This window comes from Schistocerca cancellata, chromosome 2, assembly GCF_023864275.1.
Source record: "Schistocerca cancellata isolate TAMUIC-IGC-003103 chromosome 2, iqSchCanc2.1, whole genome shotgun sequence".
Lineage (NCBI taxonomy): Eukaryota > Metazoa > Arthropoda > Insecta > Orthoptera > Acrididae > Schistocerca > Schistocerca cancellata.
This window is the reverse complement of record NC_064627.1, coordinates 744,222,075-744,239,522: the sequence shown is the minus strand read 5'-3', so window position 1 is coordinate 744,239,522 and position 17,448 is coordinate 744,222,075. Positions and strand designations below refer to the sequence as shown.

At 38.8% G+C, this 17,448-nt stretch overlaps 1 protein-coding gene across 1 annotated transcript in view; it reads right to left on the bottom strand.

Moving 5' to 3' along the window:
• LOC126162551 (uncharacterized) overlaps positions 1-15,625 on the bottom strand; it is a 157,022-nt gene extending 141,397 nt beyond the window's left edge. The window contains exon 1 of the mRNA XM_049919133.1: positions 15,443-15,625. Coding sequence (XP_049775090.1) covers positions 15,443-15,471 — 29 coding nt within the window. The 5' untranslated portion in view covers positions 15,472-15,625. The remainder of the gene's footprint in view (positions 1-15,442) is intronic.
• Between the last annotated feature and the right edge of the window lie 1,823 nt (positions 15,626-17,448).

Sequence of the window (17,448 nt, the reverse complement as noted above, 5' to 3'; positions counted from 1 at the left end):
GCAACAGTGCAGGCTTGCATAGGCACAATATCTTTGACCTTGGTCTATAAGCTGCTTCTAGTCCAAGCGGCACATTGACGCAACTGCTCAGTCATGAGTTGTGCTGTAATAAGTTAACATGTGTTTGTGTCTCTCGTCCTGGAAATGGAACCGCATAATATTGCGCAATGGTGTGCCATTTCTTTTTGCGTTAAATTGGGTGAAAATGCGACAACAACTTACAGTAAGCTTCAGAAGGCCTTTGGAGAGGAGGTTATGTAAAGAGCCCAAGTTTTTCATTGGCATAAAATGTTTAGTGAGGGCAGAACAAATGTTGAAAATGAAGACCGCAGTGGACGACCATGCATGCTTGTGTGCTTCTTTGATTCCAAGGGAATTGTTCATAAAGAGTGGGTGCCTCCTGGACAAACAGTTAACCAATATTACTACAAATAAATTTTAGAAAGACTTCGTAAAAGAGTTCTTTGTGTCCATGCCAACATTCCTGATAATTGGATTCTGCATCACAATAATGCACCATCCCATACTGCTCTTGTCAGTACAGTAATTTTTAACCTCTTTGATTCCAAGGGAATTATTCATAAAGAGTGGGTGCCTCCTGGACAAACAGATAACCAATATTACTACAAATAAATTTTAGAAAGACTTCATAAAAGAGTTATTTGTGTCCATGCCAACATTCCTGATAATTGGATTCTGCATCACGATAATGCACCATCCCATACTGCTCTGTCAGTACAGTAATTTTTAACCTCAAAACAAATTTCAGTACTACCATGACCATCTTATTCACCAGATATCACTCTGTGCGTCTTTTTTCTATTTCCAAGAGTCAAAATGGCGGTCAAGGGACACCATTTTCAAACAACACAAGATGTCCAAAAAGCTTTGACAAGGATCTTGGAGGATATTACAGAAGATGAGTTCCAGACATGTTACCATCAATGGCAGAAGCACTGGAAAAGGTGTGTGCAATCAAAAGGGAACTACTTTGAACAAGACAACACTAAACTTGACTAAAACGGTAAGCAACAATTTTTTTCACATTGGTCTCATTATTGTCGCACCTTGTATGTAGATTCCAAGTTTCCGGGAGAAAAGGGGGGGGGGGGGGGGGGAGCATAACTGTGGACATATCAGTTACTGGGATCTGGGAACACAAAAGACAATGGGTCAGAATACAAAAAAGAGATGATACCCCAGGCAACACAATATTGTGTGCAAAACTGAATAATGAAAATCATCAAAAAAGCATGATTAATTAACTGTACCAAGAAACACTAAGAAATGACAACACACAGGTTATTCCATAAGCTGTACCAACAAACAACATTGTGAGTCTGGACTGTAAATTATCACGATTTTGTATATCGAATTACCGGGCCCTCAACAAAAATTGTTGCAGAAGGAAATAACACTTTAAAAATGCAAAGAGTTCATGAAGTTAGAAATTCATAAAGTTCATAAAGCAATGCAATTCCAGACCAAATAGTTGGGGCAGTATTATGAAAGCGCCAAGATTCTGGAATGCTTTCTGAGGATAACACGTAGAACAAAACTCTGTCAGTAGTAACGGAGAAACTGGCTGGATTATTGAGAATATCACAAGGTTTTCATACAAAGATAGCCCAGTTTAGAACTGAAATGACAATAATGTTTTTATGAAAGCAACAAAGAGCTGAACACGACAAACCAAAAGGCGTACTATGTTATCTAACCATGACTAAATTTAAGAACAAAATGAGTGCACAGTTTTTTGAATACCACGAATAAAGTATCAATGAGCTAATGAAAATTTCATGTGGCAGCACGGAATTGGTACTAAGGAAGTACTACCACAGTGGAACAATTCATGAATGCAAATCATATACTATATACAGAACTATAAAAATATGTAAGATGAATGAGAAAGAAGACAAAAAATTAAAATGTGAATAATGATGAATTAATAATGTTAGCTCAGTATTTGCATTCTTCTCCTTTTCTTCTTGAGGAATCCTGACAACAATGTGGTGTGCCTGCTATTTTTTACACATGCACACAACTTTTGCTCCACAGGTTGGAAACATGAAATAAGCTGTACGTCACTTGCATGTGGTTTTTAGTTGTGAGCATGTTTTGGCGCATGTTTATAAATATCAACAGTCCCCCATACGTGATTCGAGCAGTGTACCTGCTTTTTTTGTGTGTGCATGAAATGTGACATTAGCTGATATTCATGATTGAATATGTGAATATTTATGGATCTGTGGCACTGGTGAGGCAACTGTTCACAGGCCTGTAGTAGTATTCAGTTCAGATGCAAGACTGTTCCCAATGAAGTCAACACAACTACATTGTGGGGGGGCCTCATTACACAAGAGAAAACAATGGGTGCGCCTAGTATGACCAATACATAGATGGCATAAGACAGTGGACTCCTTCCAAGAGGAATGGACAGAAGAGAGCCACACTGCAGTAGTCTCCTTGATTGTGCGGAGTTTATTACTGACAGCAGTGCTGCGCCAGATGTCATCCCAATTTTGGGCAAAGGGAGATTTGATGTGTATCCGCATCTGCACCTGGGGGATAAGTATATGCCTCTCTAGTCAAACGGTCTGCCAGTTCATTCCCTGGGATGCCCACATGATGTGGGACCCAGAGGAAGACAATAGGACAGGCGGCACAGTGAAGGGCAGAGAGAAGGTCATGGATAGCAGAGACCAAAGGATGATGAGAATAGCATCGTTCTATGGCCTCCAAGCTACTCATTGAGTCAGTTAATATTAAAACACTGTGGAGGGAGTCCTGAAAAACAAAATGGAGGACCCTGTTAATGGCTAGCACCTCTGATGTGAACACACTACATTATCCTGGCAGTAAATGGTGTTCCATGCCAGTAGGAGGGGTTAAAATGTATTCTGCCTTATCTATTGTTTTAGAACCATGAGTGCAGAAGATCACAGCACCTGGAAACTCTTCAAGAAAAGAACGTACAAGATGCCAGAATATCATAGGAGTGACAGAGACCTTACAGCCCTGGAATAGGTCAGCCTTAATCCATAGCCAAGGCACCATCCAAGGTGGTTGGAAAGGGGGGGGGGGGGAGGAGGATATATACGATGCACATTCCAATTAGTGGAGAGGAGATCTCGACAGAGGGAAGTGAGAAGTATTTCAAACAGAAATCCCACACGAGGTCGGGTATCAGGAGGGAGATGTCCCTCATTTGCAAAGAGGATGGGGTAAACGGGATGGTCATGGAGGTGTCGCATGGAAATCGTGTAAGAAGCCAGGAGATGGTTCCATGTATTTGTAGGGGAGGGAATCCCTGCTTCTGCAAGGAGACTGTCGATGGGACTAGTGCGAAATGCATCGATAGCCAGACACATCCAATAATGATGAATAAGGTAAAGTAGTTTCAGAGTAGTAGATTGTGAGGAGCCATAAAGCTGACAACTATAAGTTAGTTTGGACTGAATTTGTACAGAAGTCAGATTGTAGTAACAATAGTATCATTTGATTTTATTAGCAAAACACCCACACGCACACACACACACACACACACACACACACACACACACACACACACACTAATAAATCCTTTATGCTCCTCTTAAACGGAGCTTATTGGTTAAACTTTTTATTCCAGCCCATGAACCACGACCTTGCCATTGGTGAAGAGGCTTGCGTACCCCAGCGATACAGGTAGCCGCATCGTTGTTGCAGCCTCAACAGAGAGGTATCTGTTGAGAGGCCAGACAAACATGTGATTCCCAAAAAGGGGCAGCAGACATTTCAGTAGTTGCAGGGGTAACAGTCTGGATGTTTGGCTGAAATGGCCTTGTAACACCAACCAAAATGGTCTAGCTGTGCTGTTATTGCGAACAGCTGAAAGCAAGGGGAAACCATAGTTGTAATTTTTCCTGAGGGCATGCCCACCGTACGGTTAAATGAGGAGGGCATCCTCTTTAGTAAAATACTCCAGAGGTAAAATAGTCCCCCCATTCGGATCTTTGGGTGGGGACTAATTAGAAGGACATCGTTATCAGGTGAAGCAAAAGTGGCATTCTACAGATTGGAGCATGGAATGTCAGATCCTTTAGTTGGGCAGGAAGGTTAGAAAATTTAAAAAGGGAATTGGATGGATTAAGGTTATATATTGTGGGAATTAGTGAAGTACAGTGGCAGGGGGAACAGAACTTCTAGTCAGGTGAATACAGGTGTATAAAAACAAAATCAAATAGACTGTGTAATGCAGGAGAAGGTTTTTATAATGAATTAAAAAAAATAGGAATGTGGATACGCTATTATGAACAGCATAGTGAATGCATTATCGCAGCCAAGATAGTCACGAAACCCACACCCACCATAGTAGTAAGTTTATATGCCAACTTAGCTCTGCAGACGATGAAGAGACTGAAAAAATATATGATGAGATACAAGAAATTATTCAGAGAGTTAAAGGAGATGAAAATTTTATATAGTGATGGGGGACTGGAAACTAATACTAGGAAGAGGAAGAGAAGGAAAAGTAGTGGGTGAATACGGACTGGTGGAAAGGAATTAAAAAGGATGCCACCTGGTAGAATTCTGCACAGAGGTGCATAATTTAAATACAGCTAACACTTAGTTCAAGTATCATGAACAAAGGCTGTATACGTGAAAGGGGCTTGGAGATACCGAAAAGTTTCACACCGATTTTATCATGGTAAGACAGAGATTTCAGAACCAGTTTTTAAACTGTAAGACATTTCCAGGGGCAGATGTGGACTCTGGCCACAATTTCTTGGTTATGAATTGTAGATTAAAAGAGAAGAAATGCAACAAGGCAAGAATTTACATAGATGGAACCTAGATAAACTGAAAGAACCAGAAGTTGTCGAGAGTTTCACAGGGAGCATTAGGGAATGATTGACAAGAACAGAGGAAATGAATACTGTAGAAGAAGAATGGGTAGCTTTGAGAGATGAAACAGTGCAGGCAGCAAAAGATCTAGTAGGTAAAAAGATGAAGGGTAGCAGAAATCCATGGGTAACACAAGAGATACCGAATTTAATTGATGAAAGACGAAAATACAAAAAAAGAAGTAAACAACGCAGGTGAAAGGGAATACAAACGTCTAAAAAATGACATCAATAGGAAGTACAAAATGGCTAAGCCAAAGAAGCTAGAGGACAAACATAAGGATGTAGAAGCATACAACACTAGGGGTAAGATAGGTTCCGCCCACAGGAAAATTAAAAAGACATTTGGAGAAAAGATAACCACCAGTCTGAATATCAAGAGCTGAGATGGAGAGCCAGTCCTAAGTGAAGAAGGGAAAGCAGAAACGTGGAGGGAGTATATAGAGGGTCTATGAAGGGAGATGTACTTGAGGGCAATACTGTGGAAATGGAAGAAGACATAGATGAAAATGAGATGGGAGATATGGTACTGCATGAAGAATTTGATACAGCACTGAAAGACCTAAGTCTAAACAAGGCCCCGGGAATAGACAACAGTCTGTGAGAACAACTGACAGCCTTGGGAGAACCAGCCATTGAAAAACTCTTCCACCTGGTCAGCAAGATGTATGAGACAGGCTGAATACCCTCAAGAAGAATATAATAATTCCAATCCCAAAGAAAGCAGGTGATGCCAGGTGTGACTATTACCAAACCATCACTTTATTAGTCACGGTTGCAAAATGCTAAAGCGAATTCTTTGCAGAAAAATGGAAAAACTGGAAGAAGCCAACCATGGGGAAGATCAGTTTGGATTCTGGAGATATGTAGGAACACATGAGGCAATACTGCCTCTATAACTTCTGATAGAAGTTAGGTTAAGGAATGACACACCTTCATTTATAGCATTTGTACACTTAGAGAAAGCTTGTGACAATGTTGACTGGAATAATCTCTTTCAAATTCTGAAGGTGGCAGAAGTAAAATACGGGGAGCGAAAGGCTACTTACTATCTGAACAGAAACCAGATGGTAGTTATAAGAGTCAAGGGGCACGAAAGGGAAGCAGTGGTTGCGAAGGGAGTGAGACAGATTTGTAGCCTATCTCCAACATTATTCAATCTGCATATTGAGCAAGCAGTGAAGGAAACGAATGAAAAATTTGGATTAGAATTAAAGTCCAGGGAGAAAAAAAAAGACTTTGAGATTTGTAATTCTGTCAGAGACAGTAAAGGACTTGGAAGAACAGTTGAACGGGGATCACAGAAGTGTCTGGTTCCACCCATCTGCTTTGACCCATGATTTCATCAATATGGTGGAAATGGCTATTCTAAGTGTCTCCAATACGGCGCCTATGATGTCACTACATACACACAGCAACAAACATGAAAATATGTATAAATAAGACAATAACACGTTCCTCCTCAAATACAATCAAACTAATGGTACGACCATGCGAAATGAGGGGTTTTTGGGAGGGGACAAGCCAAATATAACAATAAAAAAACACACCACGATCCCAAAACACATAAAATGGTGAACAAAAAAATAATTACAAAATCTATAGGAATCAGACACTTCCCTTGACCTATATAGGTCAACCACAGCTAATGATACCAAAACACCAACGCTACAGCAAAAACTAAGGAATTTGGAATCAGACATTTCAAATGACCATATCTGACGATACCAAATCACCAATACCTACATATAAAACTACAAAAATTGGAATCGGTCAATTCCCTTGACTTTTATAGGTCAACCACAACTATTGCTACGAAATAAAACAACACCTACAACTACGAAAAACAAAACCACAACACCTCAAAAATTCATAAGCCAAATATCCCTATGTGAATTAAAACACATTCAATACACAATAAATACACAGAACATTACAACTCGAGAAAAATAGACCCAATAAAACAATTAGTCACCATCCACAAACACAACAAGACAACATCTACAAACACAACCAACTCATAAACTCCGTGCCATAATGACGTCACACACAACACCCTTACGTCATGGGTCAAAGCAGACGGGTGGAATCGGACGCTTCCATTGACCCACTGAATGGAATAGACAGTGTCTTGAAAGAAGGATATATATGTACAGCAACAAAAGCAAAATGAGGATAATGGGATGTAATCAAATTAATCCAAATTGCTGAGGGAATCAGATTAACAAATGAGACACTTAAAGTAGTAGAAAAGTTATTCTATTTGGGCAGCAAAATAACTGACGATGGTCGAAGTAGAGAGGATACAAAATGTAGACTGGCAATGGCAACAAAAGCGTTTCTGAAGAAGAGAAATTTGTTAACAACAAATATAGATTTAAGTGTCAGGAAGTCTTTTATGAAAGTGTGTGAAGTGTAACCATGTATGGAAGAGAAACATGGACGATAAACAATTTAGACAAGAAGAGAATAGAAGCTTTTGAAATGTGATGCTACAGAAGAGTGCTGAAGATTAGATGGGTAGATCACGTAACTAATGAGGAGGTACTGTACAGAATTGGAGAGAAGAGGAATTTGTGTGCACAACCTGATTAGAAGAAGGGATTGGTTGTTAGGACATCTCCTGAGACCTCACGGGATCACCAGTTTAGTACTGGAGGGAAGTGTGGGGGGTAAAAATCATAGAGGGAGATTAAGAGATGAATACATTGAGCAGATTCAGAAGGATGTTGGTTGCAGCAGTTACTCGGAGATGAAGAGGCCTGTGCAAACCAGTCTCTGGACTGAAGACCACAACATCAACAAACATTTTACAGCTCCTAGCAAGTTACTGAAAATGTGTGTGCCTGAAAAATGGACATCTTTTTGGACTATTTCCAATAGGGCCTATTGATTTCACAAACTGAGTACTGTTTCGAAAAAGCGATATATATCTTAATGATAAATTTAAGCTGTGCGGAGTGACCACGCAGTTAGAGGCACCATGTCACTAATTGTGTGGCCCCTCCCGCCAGAGGTTCGAGTCCTCCCTCGAGCATGGGTGTGTGTGTTGTTTTTAGCATAAGTTAGACTAAGCTAGTTTAAGTAGTGTGTAAGTCTATGGACCAATGACCTCAGCAGTTTGGTTCCTTAGGAATTCGCACACATTTGAACATTTGATAAATTTAATTAAGGAATAAATATACTGGGACGCATTAGTTAATATCCCTAATTCCCTACATAGGCCTCTACATGATGTTCTTGTGTTCACACCACAGATAATTATTATTACACATTTTTGAACCTGAAAAATTTCTGCTTGGCTTGATGAATTACCCCCAAAGTAACCCCATATGACATTACAGAATGAAAGTAAGCATAGTACACCAATTTTCTTTATTTTTATATCCCCTATGTCTGACAACATTCATACTGCAAACAGAGATTCCTTTAGGGACTCCAGTAGTTCTGTGGTGTGCTCCCAATTGAATTATCAAATGGTGGACTGTTTATGAGGAATATGGATTCCGTATTGTGCTATCTGTCAGACAGCAGCAAGCAGTTAATAGTCTGTGGTGACCTCAGCTGTAGATTTTCTACGTGTTTCTGACAGGAAAAATGATCTGGAAGGATTATTTGGATCCTACAGTTTGATTTCAGTAATTAACTTTCCAATATGGGTAGATAAAGGCTGTACAATTCTAACTGATAATGTTTTCTTCAGCTAAAATCAAAGCAAGAAAGTAGAGTAATAGTGTGCCACTACAACAAGGGCAAACAATATTAAAACTGTGGAGAAAATAGTTTGAAACAGAAAAATATGCTCATGTTTCATAAATAAACTTGTATGCAACCTCCAACATGTGACCAGATGAGAGGAAACACTTATGCCAACCAAAACCACGAAGAACTGTAAGTAATCACTTATTTACATTAAAAAAAAAAAACAGGATGTGAACTGTTTCATAATCTACAAATAACACATATCAAAATGAAACTGCATTATTCCACATCCCATTGAAGACACCTTAAAGTAAAAAAAATGCGAGACACATCTGGGAGAAATAAAACATGGTGCAGCAAGAAAAGGCAGTTTTTATTTACAAAACAAATATTCCTGCACTTGCTGCAGAGGATGGCCATGCAAACAAACTTGTCAAGGAAATAACTGTTTACCCAGTAACAAATGCTCTCTCTGATCATGATGCACAATTAGAAAAGTGTGGATATTCCTCAGTGGAAATCAGTAAGAGAAATTAATGACTGCAAGACAAATGTCTTTAAGAATGGTTTACAGTAGATTACCTGGGATGAAATTTATAATGAACCAAACACTAACGTAATCTATTCCATGATAAATTCATACCATTATTTGAAAATAGCTTTCTCAATAAGCTAATTACAAAGGACACTAAACAGCCATATAAAAAGCTATGGATAACCAGAGCGATTAAAGTACCTAGTGAAAGGAAATGGGAAATGTATATTTTGGCAAGAACAAGTAGAGATCCTGCAGTAGTTGCACACTACAAAAACTACTCAAAATTACTACAAAAGGTTATCAAAAATTTAAGGAAAATGCACATAATGTCGGAAATCAGTAGTTTTGACAACAGACTTCAAGCTATATGGAATGTAATGAAATGATCAGCCACAGAACAACATAACATCACTACTGAACTGAATGGAAGAGCTGATGATGAGTCACAGGTAGCAAATAACAGAAAAATCACAACAGTATGTTGAAAACATAATTCTCATTAAATTCAATCATATGAATGTGTCATGCATTTATAAGGTCACTCACTAGATTTTACAAGCATCAAATAATAAAACAGAGTTAGTTTGTACTTTCTGTCATCTATCTTAACTGTGTAAATCACAGTATCACCAACTTCTCTCTGAAATTAAAAAAATTATACATTCTCTCAAAAATACAACCTCAGCTGGTTTTGATGGTGTTTTCAATAAAATACCAAAGATTTGTTCCCATATAATACACCCAGTCTTATCCAAAATACGTAATGCATTACTAACTTAAGGCATTTTTCCAGAGAGACAGAAATATGCTGTTATTAAACTCATCTTTCAGGAAGGTGATAAGAGAGATGTCAATAACTTCCAACCTGTTTTAGTGCTGATACAAATTTCCAAAATTTTTGAGAAGGCGGTGTATTCTAGAATAGTATCTTACCCTATGAACAACATTATCTTCAACAAACAACAAATCAGGTTTCAGAAGGGTTGCTCTACTGACAATACCATTTACATGTTCACTCACTAGATTTTACAAGCATCAAATAATAAAACTGTGTCAGTTGGTACTTTCTATCACCTATCTAAGGAATTTGACTTTGTGAATCATAGTAATCTAGAAAAATTGAAGTTTTATGGGATTGTTGATATAGACAACCAGTAGATAAAGTCATATCTAACCAAAAGAATGCAGAAATTTGTATCTAATAATTCAACCAATATAGGCCTAGTTCATGGGCATAATTCAACTGGGGAGAGATCACGTATGGGGTTCCCAAGGCTTAATCTCAGGTCTTCTATTGTTCCTAATACACATAAACAATCTTCTGTCAAGTATACAATAAGCAGAATTAGTTCCTTTAGCAGATGACACGGGTATTGACATCAGACCAAGCATACATACAGAAACAGATGAAATGGCAAACAAAATTCTTAAAAGGTACAAGACAAATGGATTATCATTAAATTTTGACAAGATTCAGTACATGCAGTTCAGTATTTTTCATAGAACTCCAGAAGCTATCAAAATAAATTTCTCAGACAAAGAAATACAAGAAGTAGAACGTGTTGAGTTTGTCAGGTTATAGGCAGATCACAATCTCAACTGAAAAGCTCACTGAGTAGAATTAATGAAGCACTTTGGCTTGGCTATCTGTGCAGAATTCATTACTACTACAATAAGAGCTTTTTTAAATCAGTTTATTCTGCATGTTTCCATTTGCAGATGACTTGTGTAATCCTTTTTTGGGAAAATTCAAGTTACAGGGATACTTCAATGAAAATAATTATATTTTTATTAAATAATATAGTTGACAGAGCACTGAAAGACCGGAGTTGAAACAAGGCCCCGGGAGTAGATAACATTCCATTAGAACTACTGACAGTCTTGGAAGAACCAGTCCCGACAAAACTCTGTTATCTGGTAAGCAAGATGTATGAGACAGGCGAAATACCCACAGACTTCAAGAAGAATATAATAATTCCAATCCCAAAGAAAGTAGGTGTTGGCAGATGTGAAAATTAATGAACTATCAGTTTAATAAGTCACGGCTTCAAAATACTAATGCGAATTCTTTACAGACGAATGAAAAAACTGGTAGAAGTTGACCTCAGGGAAGATCAGTTTGGATTCCGTAGTAATATTGGAACACGTGAGGCAATACTGACCCTACAACTTATCTTAGAAGACAGATTAAGGAAAGGAAAACCTATGTTTCTAGCATTTGTAGACTTAGAGAAAGCTTTTGACAATGTTGACTGGAATACTCTCTTTCAAATTCTGAAGGTGGCAGGGATAAAATACAGGGAGTGAAAGGCTATTTACAATGTGTACAGGAACCAGATGGCAGTTATAAGAGTCGAGGGACTTGGAAGGGAAACAGTGGTTGGAAAGAGAGTGAGACAGGGTTGTAGTCTATCCTCAATGTTATTTAATCTGTATATTAAGCAAGCAGTAAAGGAAATGAAAGAAAAATTCGGAGTAGGAATTAAAATCCATGGAGAAGAAATAAAAACTTTGAGGTTCACCAATGACATTGTAATTCTGTCAGAGACAGCAAAGGGCTTGGAAGAGCAGTTGAATGGAATGGACAGTGTCTTGAAAGGAGGATATAAGATGAACATCAACAAAAGCCAAATGAGGATAATGGAATGTAGTCGAATTAAGTCAGGTGATGCTGAATAGAAGAAGGGATCGGTTGGTAGGACATGTTCTAAGGCATCAAGGGATCACCAATTTAGTATTGGAGGGCAGCATGGAGGGTAAAAATCGTAGAGGGAGACCAAGAGATGAATATACTAAACAGATTCAGAAGGATGTAGTTTGCAGTAGGTACTGGGAGATGAAGAAACTTGCACAGGATAGAGTAGCATGGAGAGCTGCATCAAACGAGACTCAGGACTGAAGACCACAACAACAACAACAACAATATAGTTGCATGGAAAGTACAGGTTGATAATTATGAATTATTTAGGAACAAAGGAGACGACTCACCAAAAGGTATAAGTGCTACATCTTCTATCGGTACACAAACGAAAGGTACAGAGGCTGGCCTGCTTTCAGAATGCACTTCCTTCTTGAAACTTGTAGGAAAAGCACGCTCTGTACCTTTCGCTTGTGTACCGATCAACAATACAGCGGTTCTGCCTTTTAGTGGGTCATCTTGTTTATTCCTAAATATAACTGGATACATTAAAAAAATCTACTCAGCAGGTCGTGGCAGGCGAAGGGAAAGTAAGACGGATGACGGAAAAGGACTGACGAGGGTTAGGAAATGGGAAAAGTTTGGAAGTCACCCAGAACCCCAAGAGCAGGGGAGACTTATTGGATGGGATGAGAAGGAAAGGCTGATTGTTGGGGTTTGCATGTGGATGAGATTTGAAAACCTGAGAGCATAAAGATAGGGTAATAAGCAAGACAGAGATTACTCATAAAACCTCATGCAAGAGTCAATAAAGTGGAAAGCTAAGTGCATTATATGCTGTAGACAGGTGACACGAGGGACAGAGAAAAACAGACAGTTCATAAAATAAAAGATACAGAAAACTAAAAGGGAGTGAAGAAAGGAGTAGTTACTGAGGAGAAACAGTGAGACTGAAGAAATTAATGTAAATTAAGGCCAGGTTGGTGGCGAGAACCAAGGACGTGTTGTAATGCATGTATCCACCTGCAGAGTTCTGAGAACCTGGAGTCTGAAGGAAGAATACAAATGATATGTGGGGTAAAACAGGCATCAAGGTCACAACTCTCAACAGAATATTGTGTGATGCCAGTGTACACTCTCTAGCCAATAACTTGGTGGTAGTCATACAAATGTAAAAGACCAATTGACGTGTACATAACAGCTGGCACATGACATGTCATTTCACAGGTGGCACTCCCTTTGATAGTATGTATACATTTTGCCAGTTGCAAGTCTGGTATATGTAGTGGTAGGAGGGGCATAGGGCAAGTCTTACAATGGTGATGATCACAGGAGTTGGAGCTATAGGATACAAAAATAGGTGTAGAAGGAGCATAGTGTCTGACCAGAATTTGTGGAGGTAGATGGGGTAGGGCAACACTGAAAAGCTGTTCCAAGTGCGGTGGTGGGCAAAATGTCGGATGGAATGGGCCTCATTTCTGGGCACAATTTTAAGAAGGAATAGTCTTGTTGAAGTACTGTTTAATACATTCAAGACTAAGATAATATTGACTGATAAGAGGGTACTCCTAAGGTGTTTCTTTGGATGCATCAGCAGTACTAGGATCGGATGTGATAGCCAGGAAATCTGCTTCTGAACTAGGCTGATAGGATGGGCCTAATTACACCCAGTGAAGGCCGAGGTGAGAATGGTGTGTGTTGCTGTAAAGGGACTGCAGCTGAAAATATATGTTGCCTCAAATGCCAGGACTGTATGGAAGGGAATATTTGACATGGAAAGAATGACAACTGTCAGAATTTAAGTACTGTTGTTTGTTAGCAGGTTCAATGTGAACAGAAGTTTTCAGCTGACTCTCAGTGAGGATGAGGTTAACATCAGACAAAAGTGGCATGGGATTTCGAATAGAATCATGTGACAATTAATTGGAAGAATGTATTTAGATATTCTAAAAATTTTAACAGGTCAGCCATGAGACTACATGACAAAGAAGTCATGAATGTAACTAAACAAAACCACAGACCAAGAGATTATGGAACCCAGGAAAACCTCTTCCAAGTGAACCATGAAAAGGTTCATACAGGAAGGAGTCATCTTAATTTTCATAGCCATGCCCCTGATCTATTTGTACGTCTGCCTCTCAGAGGTAAAGTACCGGTAGTTGTTGGTAAGTATAGAGCTGATTAAGGTAAGCAGGAAGGACATCAAAGGTCGAGGTAATGTTCAGCAGCAGATAGACCATGTACATGGGAGATGATGCTATAGGAGGAGATGACATCAATGGTGACAAGAAAGCTGTGCGATGGTCAAAGATTTCAGACTCTAGGAAATGGTTGGTGTCTTTAATATAGAAGGAAGTCTTTGGATTATAGGTTGCAGGTGTTGATCAAGTAAGTCAGAGATAGGCTTGGTGGGTATTTCGAAGCCAGAAACTATGGGACAGCCAAGGTGACTGGGTTTGTGGATCTTCGACAGAAGGTAAAAGTGTGAGGGTGCGTGGTTTCTGTTGGGTATGAAGTTCTGTGGACTGAGACGTTAGAACTTGTAATGTCACTGTTTTGTACTCAAATTAAATGTACATCTGTGACACCTTTCCAAATGCCAAAAAACACTCTCCATGGAATGCAACTAACGTAATATAATATAAGTTATACTCCAAAAATTTCTTTCAAAATAGGCTTCCTTGTTACACATAAATTTATTAAGATATTAACAATTTTTTTTCAGAAATGCTTTTCTGGCTACTGCCAGTGTGCATTTTACATAATCTCTACTTTAGCAAGTGTCAGTTATTTTTCCATCCATACAGCAAAACTCGTCTACAACTTATATGTTACGTACATATTGGCCAACAGTTAATAAAGAATTTCAGAAGTCATTTTGATAATAACAGTCATTTCACTAAGAAAGTTAATTTGGAATAAGAATTTTTTATCTATGGAGAACAGGAAACGTATGCAAAATGACCATTACAAACAGAAGCCTTCATATATTTCACATGGTCTTTACTTCATATAAATAAAGACTGCCCTATGCACAAAAGCACTACTATTCCTACAATCTTACTTCACCTTAGTTGAACTTCAAATTATATTGTTTTTACTTCGCTGTATGACACGACTATCCTACGGTAAAAATAGTTATTAGCTTACAAAATAATGAAAAGCCTGACGTTTTCAGTAACCAACATAGTATTTTCCCAAAGGTTGGAATCAATTTGTTTTTTTGTAGAATATATTCGCAAATAGTAAGGTAATCTTCATTAGCTGAGACGCGCAATGATGAGAAAACATCGAGAAATGTGGCCTTCCCGACAATCAAGGAAATCACGGCCTGTGCTTTAAAGTTTCGACACATTTTCTCTAGGACGACGCCAGTCTCTTAGGCATTTTCATACCTTGTTTAGTTAACTTTCTTCTATGCAATATGGTGAGGCCAATAATACCCGGACAAGTATCTGACATGTTGTCATGTAAGATATTTAATTAAAGGGCAGTAATATTCTGACATTAAATTATTCATGCTAGAAACCTTCCAACAAAGGAAGCTGATCAAATGTTAGTGACGCAATTTCTCGCTAACACTAGTCTTGTGTCGCACAGAGATGTTTTGAAGACTCTCGGCTTCTCTTTATACAATCTTCAAAAACAAGTGTTCAATATGACAACAAATATACTCACGAGAGAATCTTGTTACATCCAAGCGACATCACGGAGGCGTCTCCTCCTAATTTCTGCTCTTACAGGTTATCACACGGCAAAACATTACACACACACAACATAATTCACACAAATAAACAACATAATTTTGTTGACAGTGCTGGTACATCTACTTTCTAATTGCAACTGTATCGATTTACTTAACATCTTTGACACAAATGTCCACACATCGATATCTACGTTGTATTGAACACATGTTGCACCATCGATTGTGCCAACGTGCTCATTACCTAATCTACATTCTTTAATGACGAGAACACAGTGTGAGAAGGCGGCTTAGTAAACTGATGCAGTTCTAGCAAACTGTACCAGTAAAATGTAACATGTTAGTAAAGAGGAGTGTGTTATATACAGGAAACGTGTAATACTATTAACTGCGTGATGTTTTTCAAATGCAAGACAAGTGTTTTGTTTCCCAATGTTCAACCCGTTATCATTCCAGCGGTGATAAAACCTTCATCACGGCGTTTCTGTTCCCAAAACATACTGACAAGTACTGTGGATGGCTGAAAGCAGTTCCAAGGAAAAATTCCTTGCCTTCGGAGATGTATGTAGTCCGCATCTACACCATACGTAGTCTGCGAACCACAGTGAAGTGCATAGCAGAGAGTATGGGTCCCACACTCTTGAGCAATAGCCTAAAATGGGCCGCATGAGTGATTTGTAAGCAATCTCCTTTGTAGACTGATTGCATTTCACCAGTATTCTACCAAGGGTCTGCAGCTGAACATGTTTTACCCAGGATCATTCCATTTCGTATCTGTACAAAGTGTTACATCCAGGTACTTGTATGAGTTTGCCGATCCCAGCTATGACTTACTGAGATTGCAGTCAAAGGATCTACGTCTTTTCGTTTTGTGAAGTGTACAATTTTACATTAGCGAACATATTAAGCAAGTTGCCAAACGACCATTTCGAATTCTTATGATCTCACCGAATATTTATGCAGCTTCTTTCAGGCAGTACTTCGTCACAGACAACTGTACCAGCTGCAAAAAGTCTGAGATTACTATTGATATTGCACGTATATGCCCCAATATACTTCCCTGGCCCACAACCGAAGTTACTTCTGCATCTCATGATGACTGTCCATCCGAGATAAACATGCCGCGTCCTCCCTTCCAAACAATCCTGAAACCAGTCAAAAATTTCGCTTCATACCCCACATGGTCGTATTTTAACAATAAGCATGGGTGTCATATGGTTTTCGGAAATCAAAAATGCTTCGCCTACCTGACTGCCTTGATCCACAGCTTTCAATACGTCAAGTGAGAAAAGTGGGATTTGGGTTTCGCATGATACATGTTTTCGGAATCCACGCTGTTCGAGACACCTCATTACGTTTGAGCTCAAAAATCAAAATATGTTCTAAGATTATATAACATATCGATATCAAGAATATCGGACGGCAGGTTTGTAGGTCGCTTCTACTACCCTTCTTGTAAAGACATGTGACCTGCACTTTTTTCCAAATACTGGGCACTTTTTTCTTTTTTTTTAAGAGTCTACGATAGATTATAGTCAGAAGAGGGACTATGTTGGCTGCAAATTTATTGTACAATCTGATCCTGGATCTTTTTTCAGTCTTACCAATGTCACTTGCTTCTCAACACCACTGACACTTACATTTATTGCGCTCATCTTTTCAGTGGTGCAAACATTAAACGGGGGCTATTCTCCTGTGTTTTCCTTTGTAAAGGAACATTGGAAAACAGAGTTTAGCGTTTCAGCTTTTGCTTTGCTACCCTCATTTCCAGTTCCTGTCTCATTTGCGAGTGACTGGACACATAAGTTTGGTGCCACTAACAGCCTTTACATATGACCAGAATTTCTTTGGTTTTGTGAAAGGTCATTAGAAAATGTTCCACTATAGCTGTCATCGAAGACTTCATGCATCGCTTTTGTGACAGCCAAAAGCGTTTCATTCATCGTCTTTCTATCAATAGTCCTATGTTTTGTTTTCTACT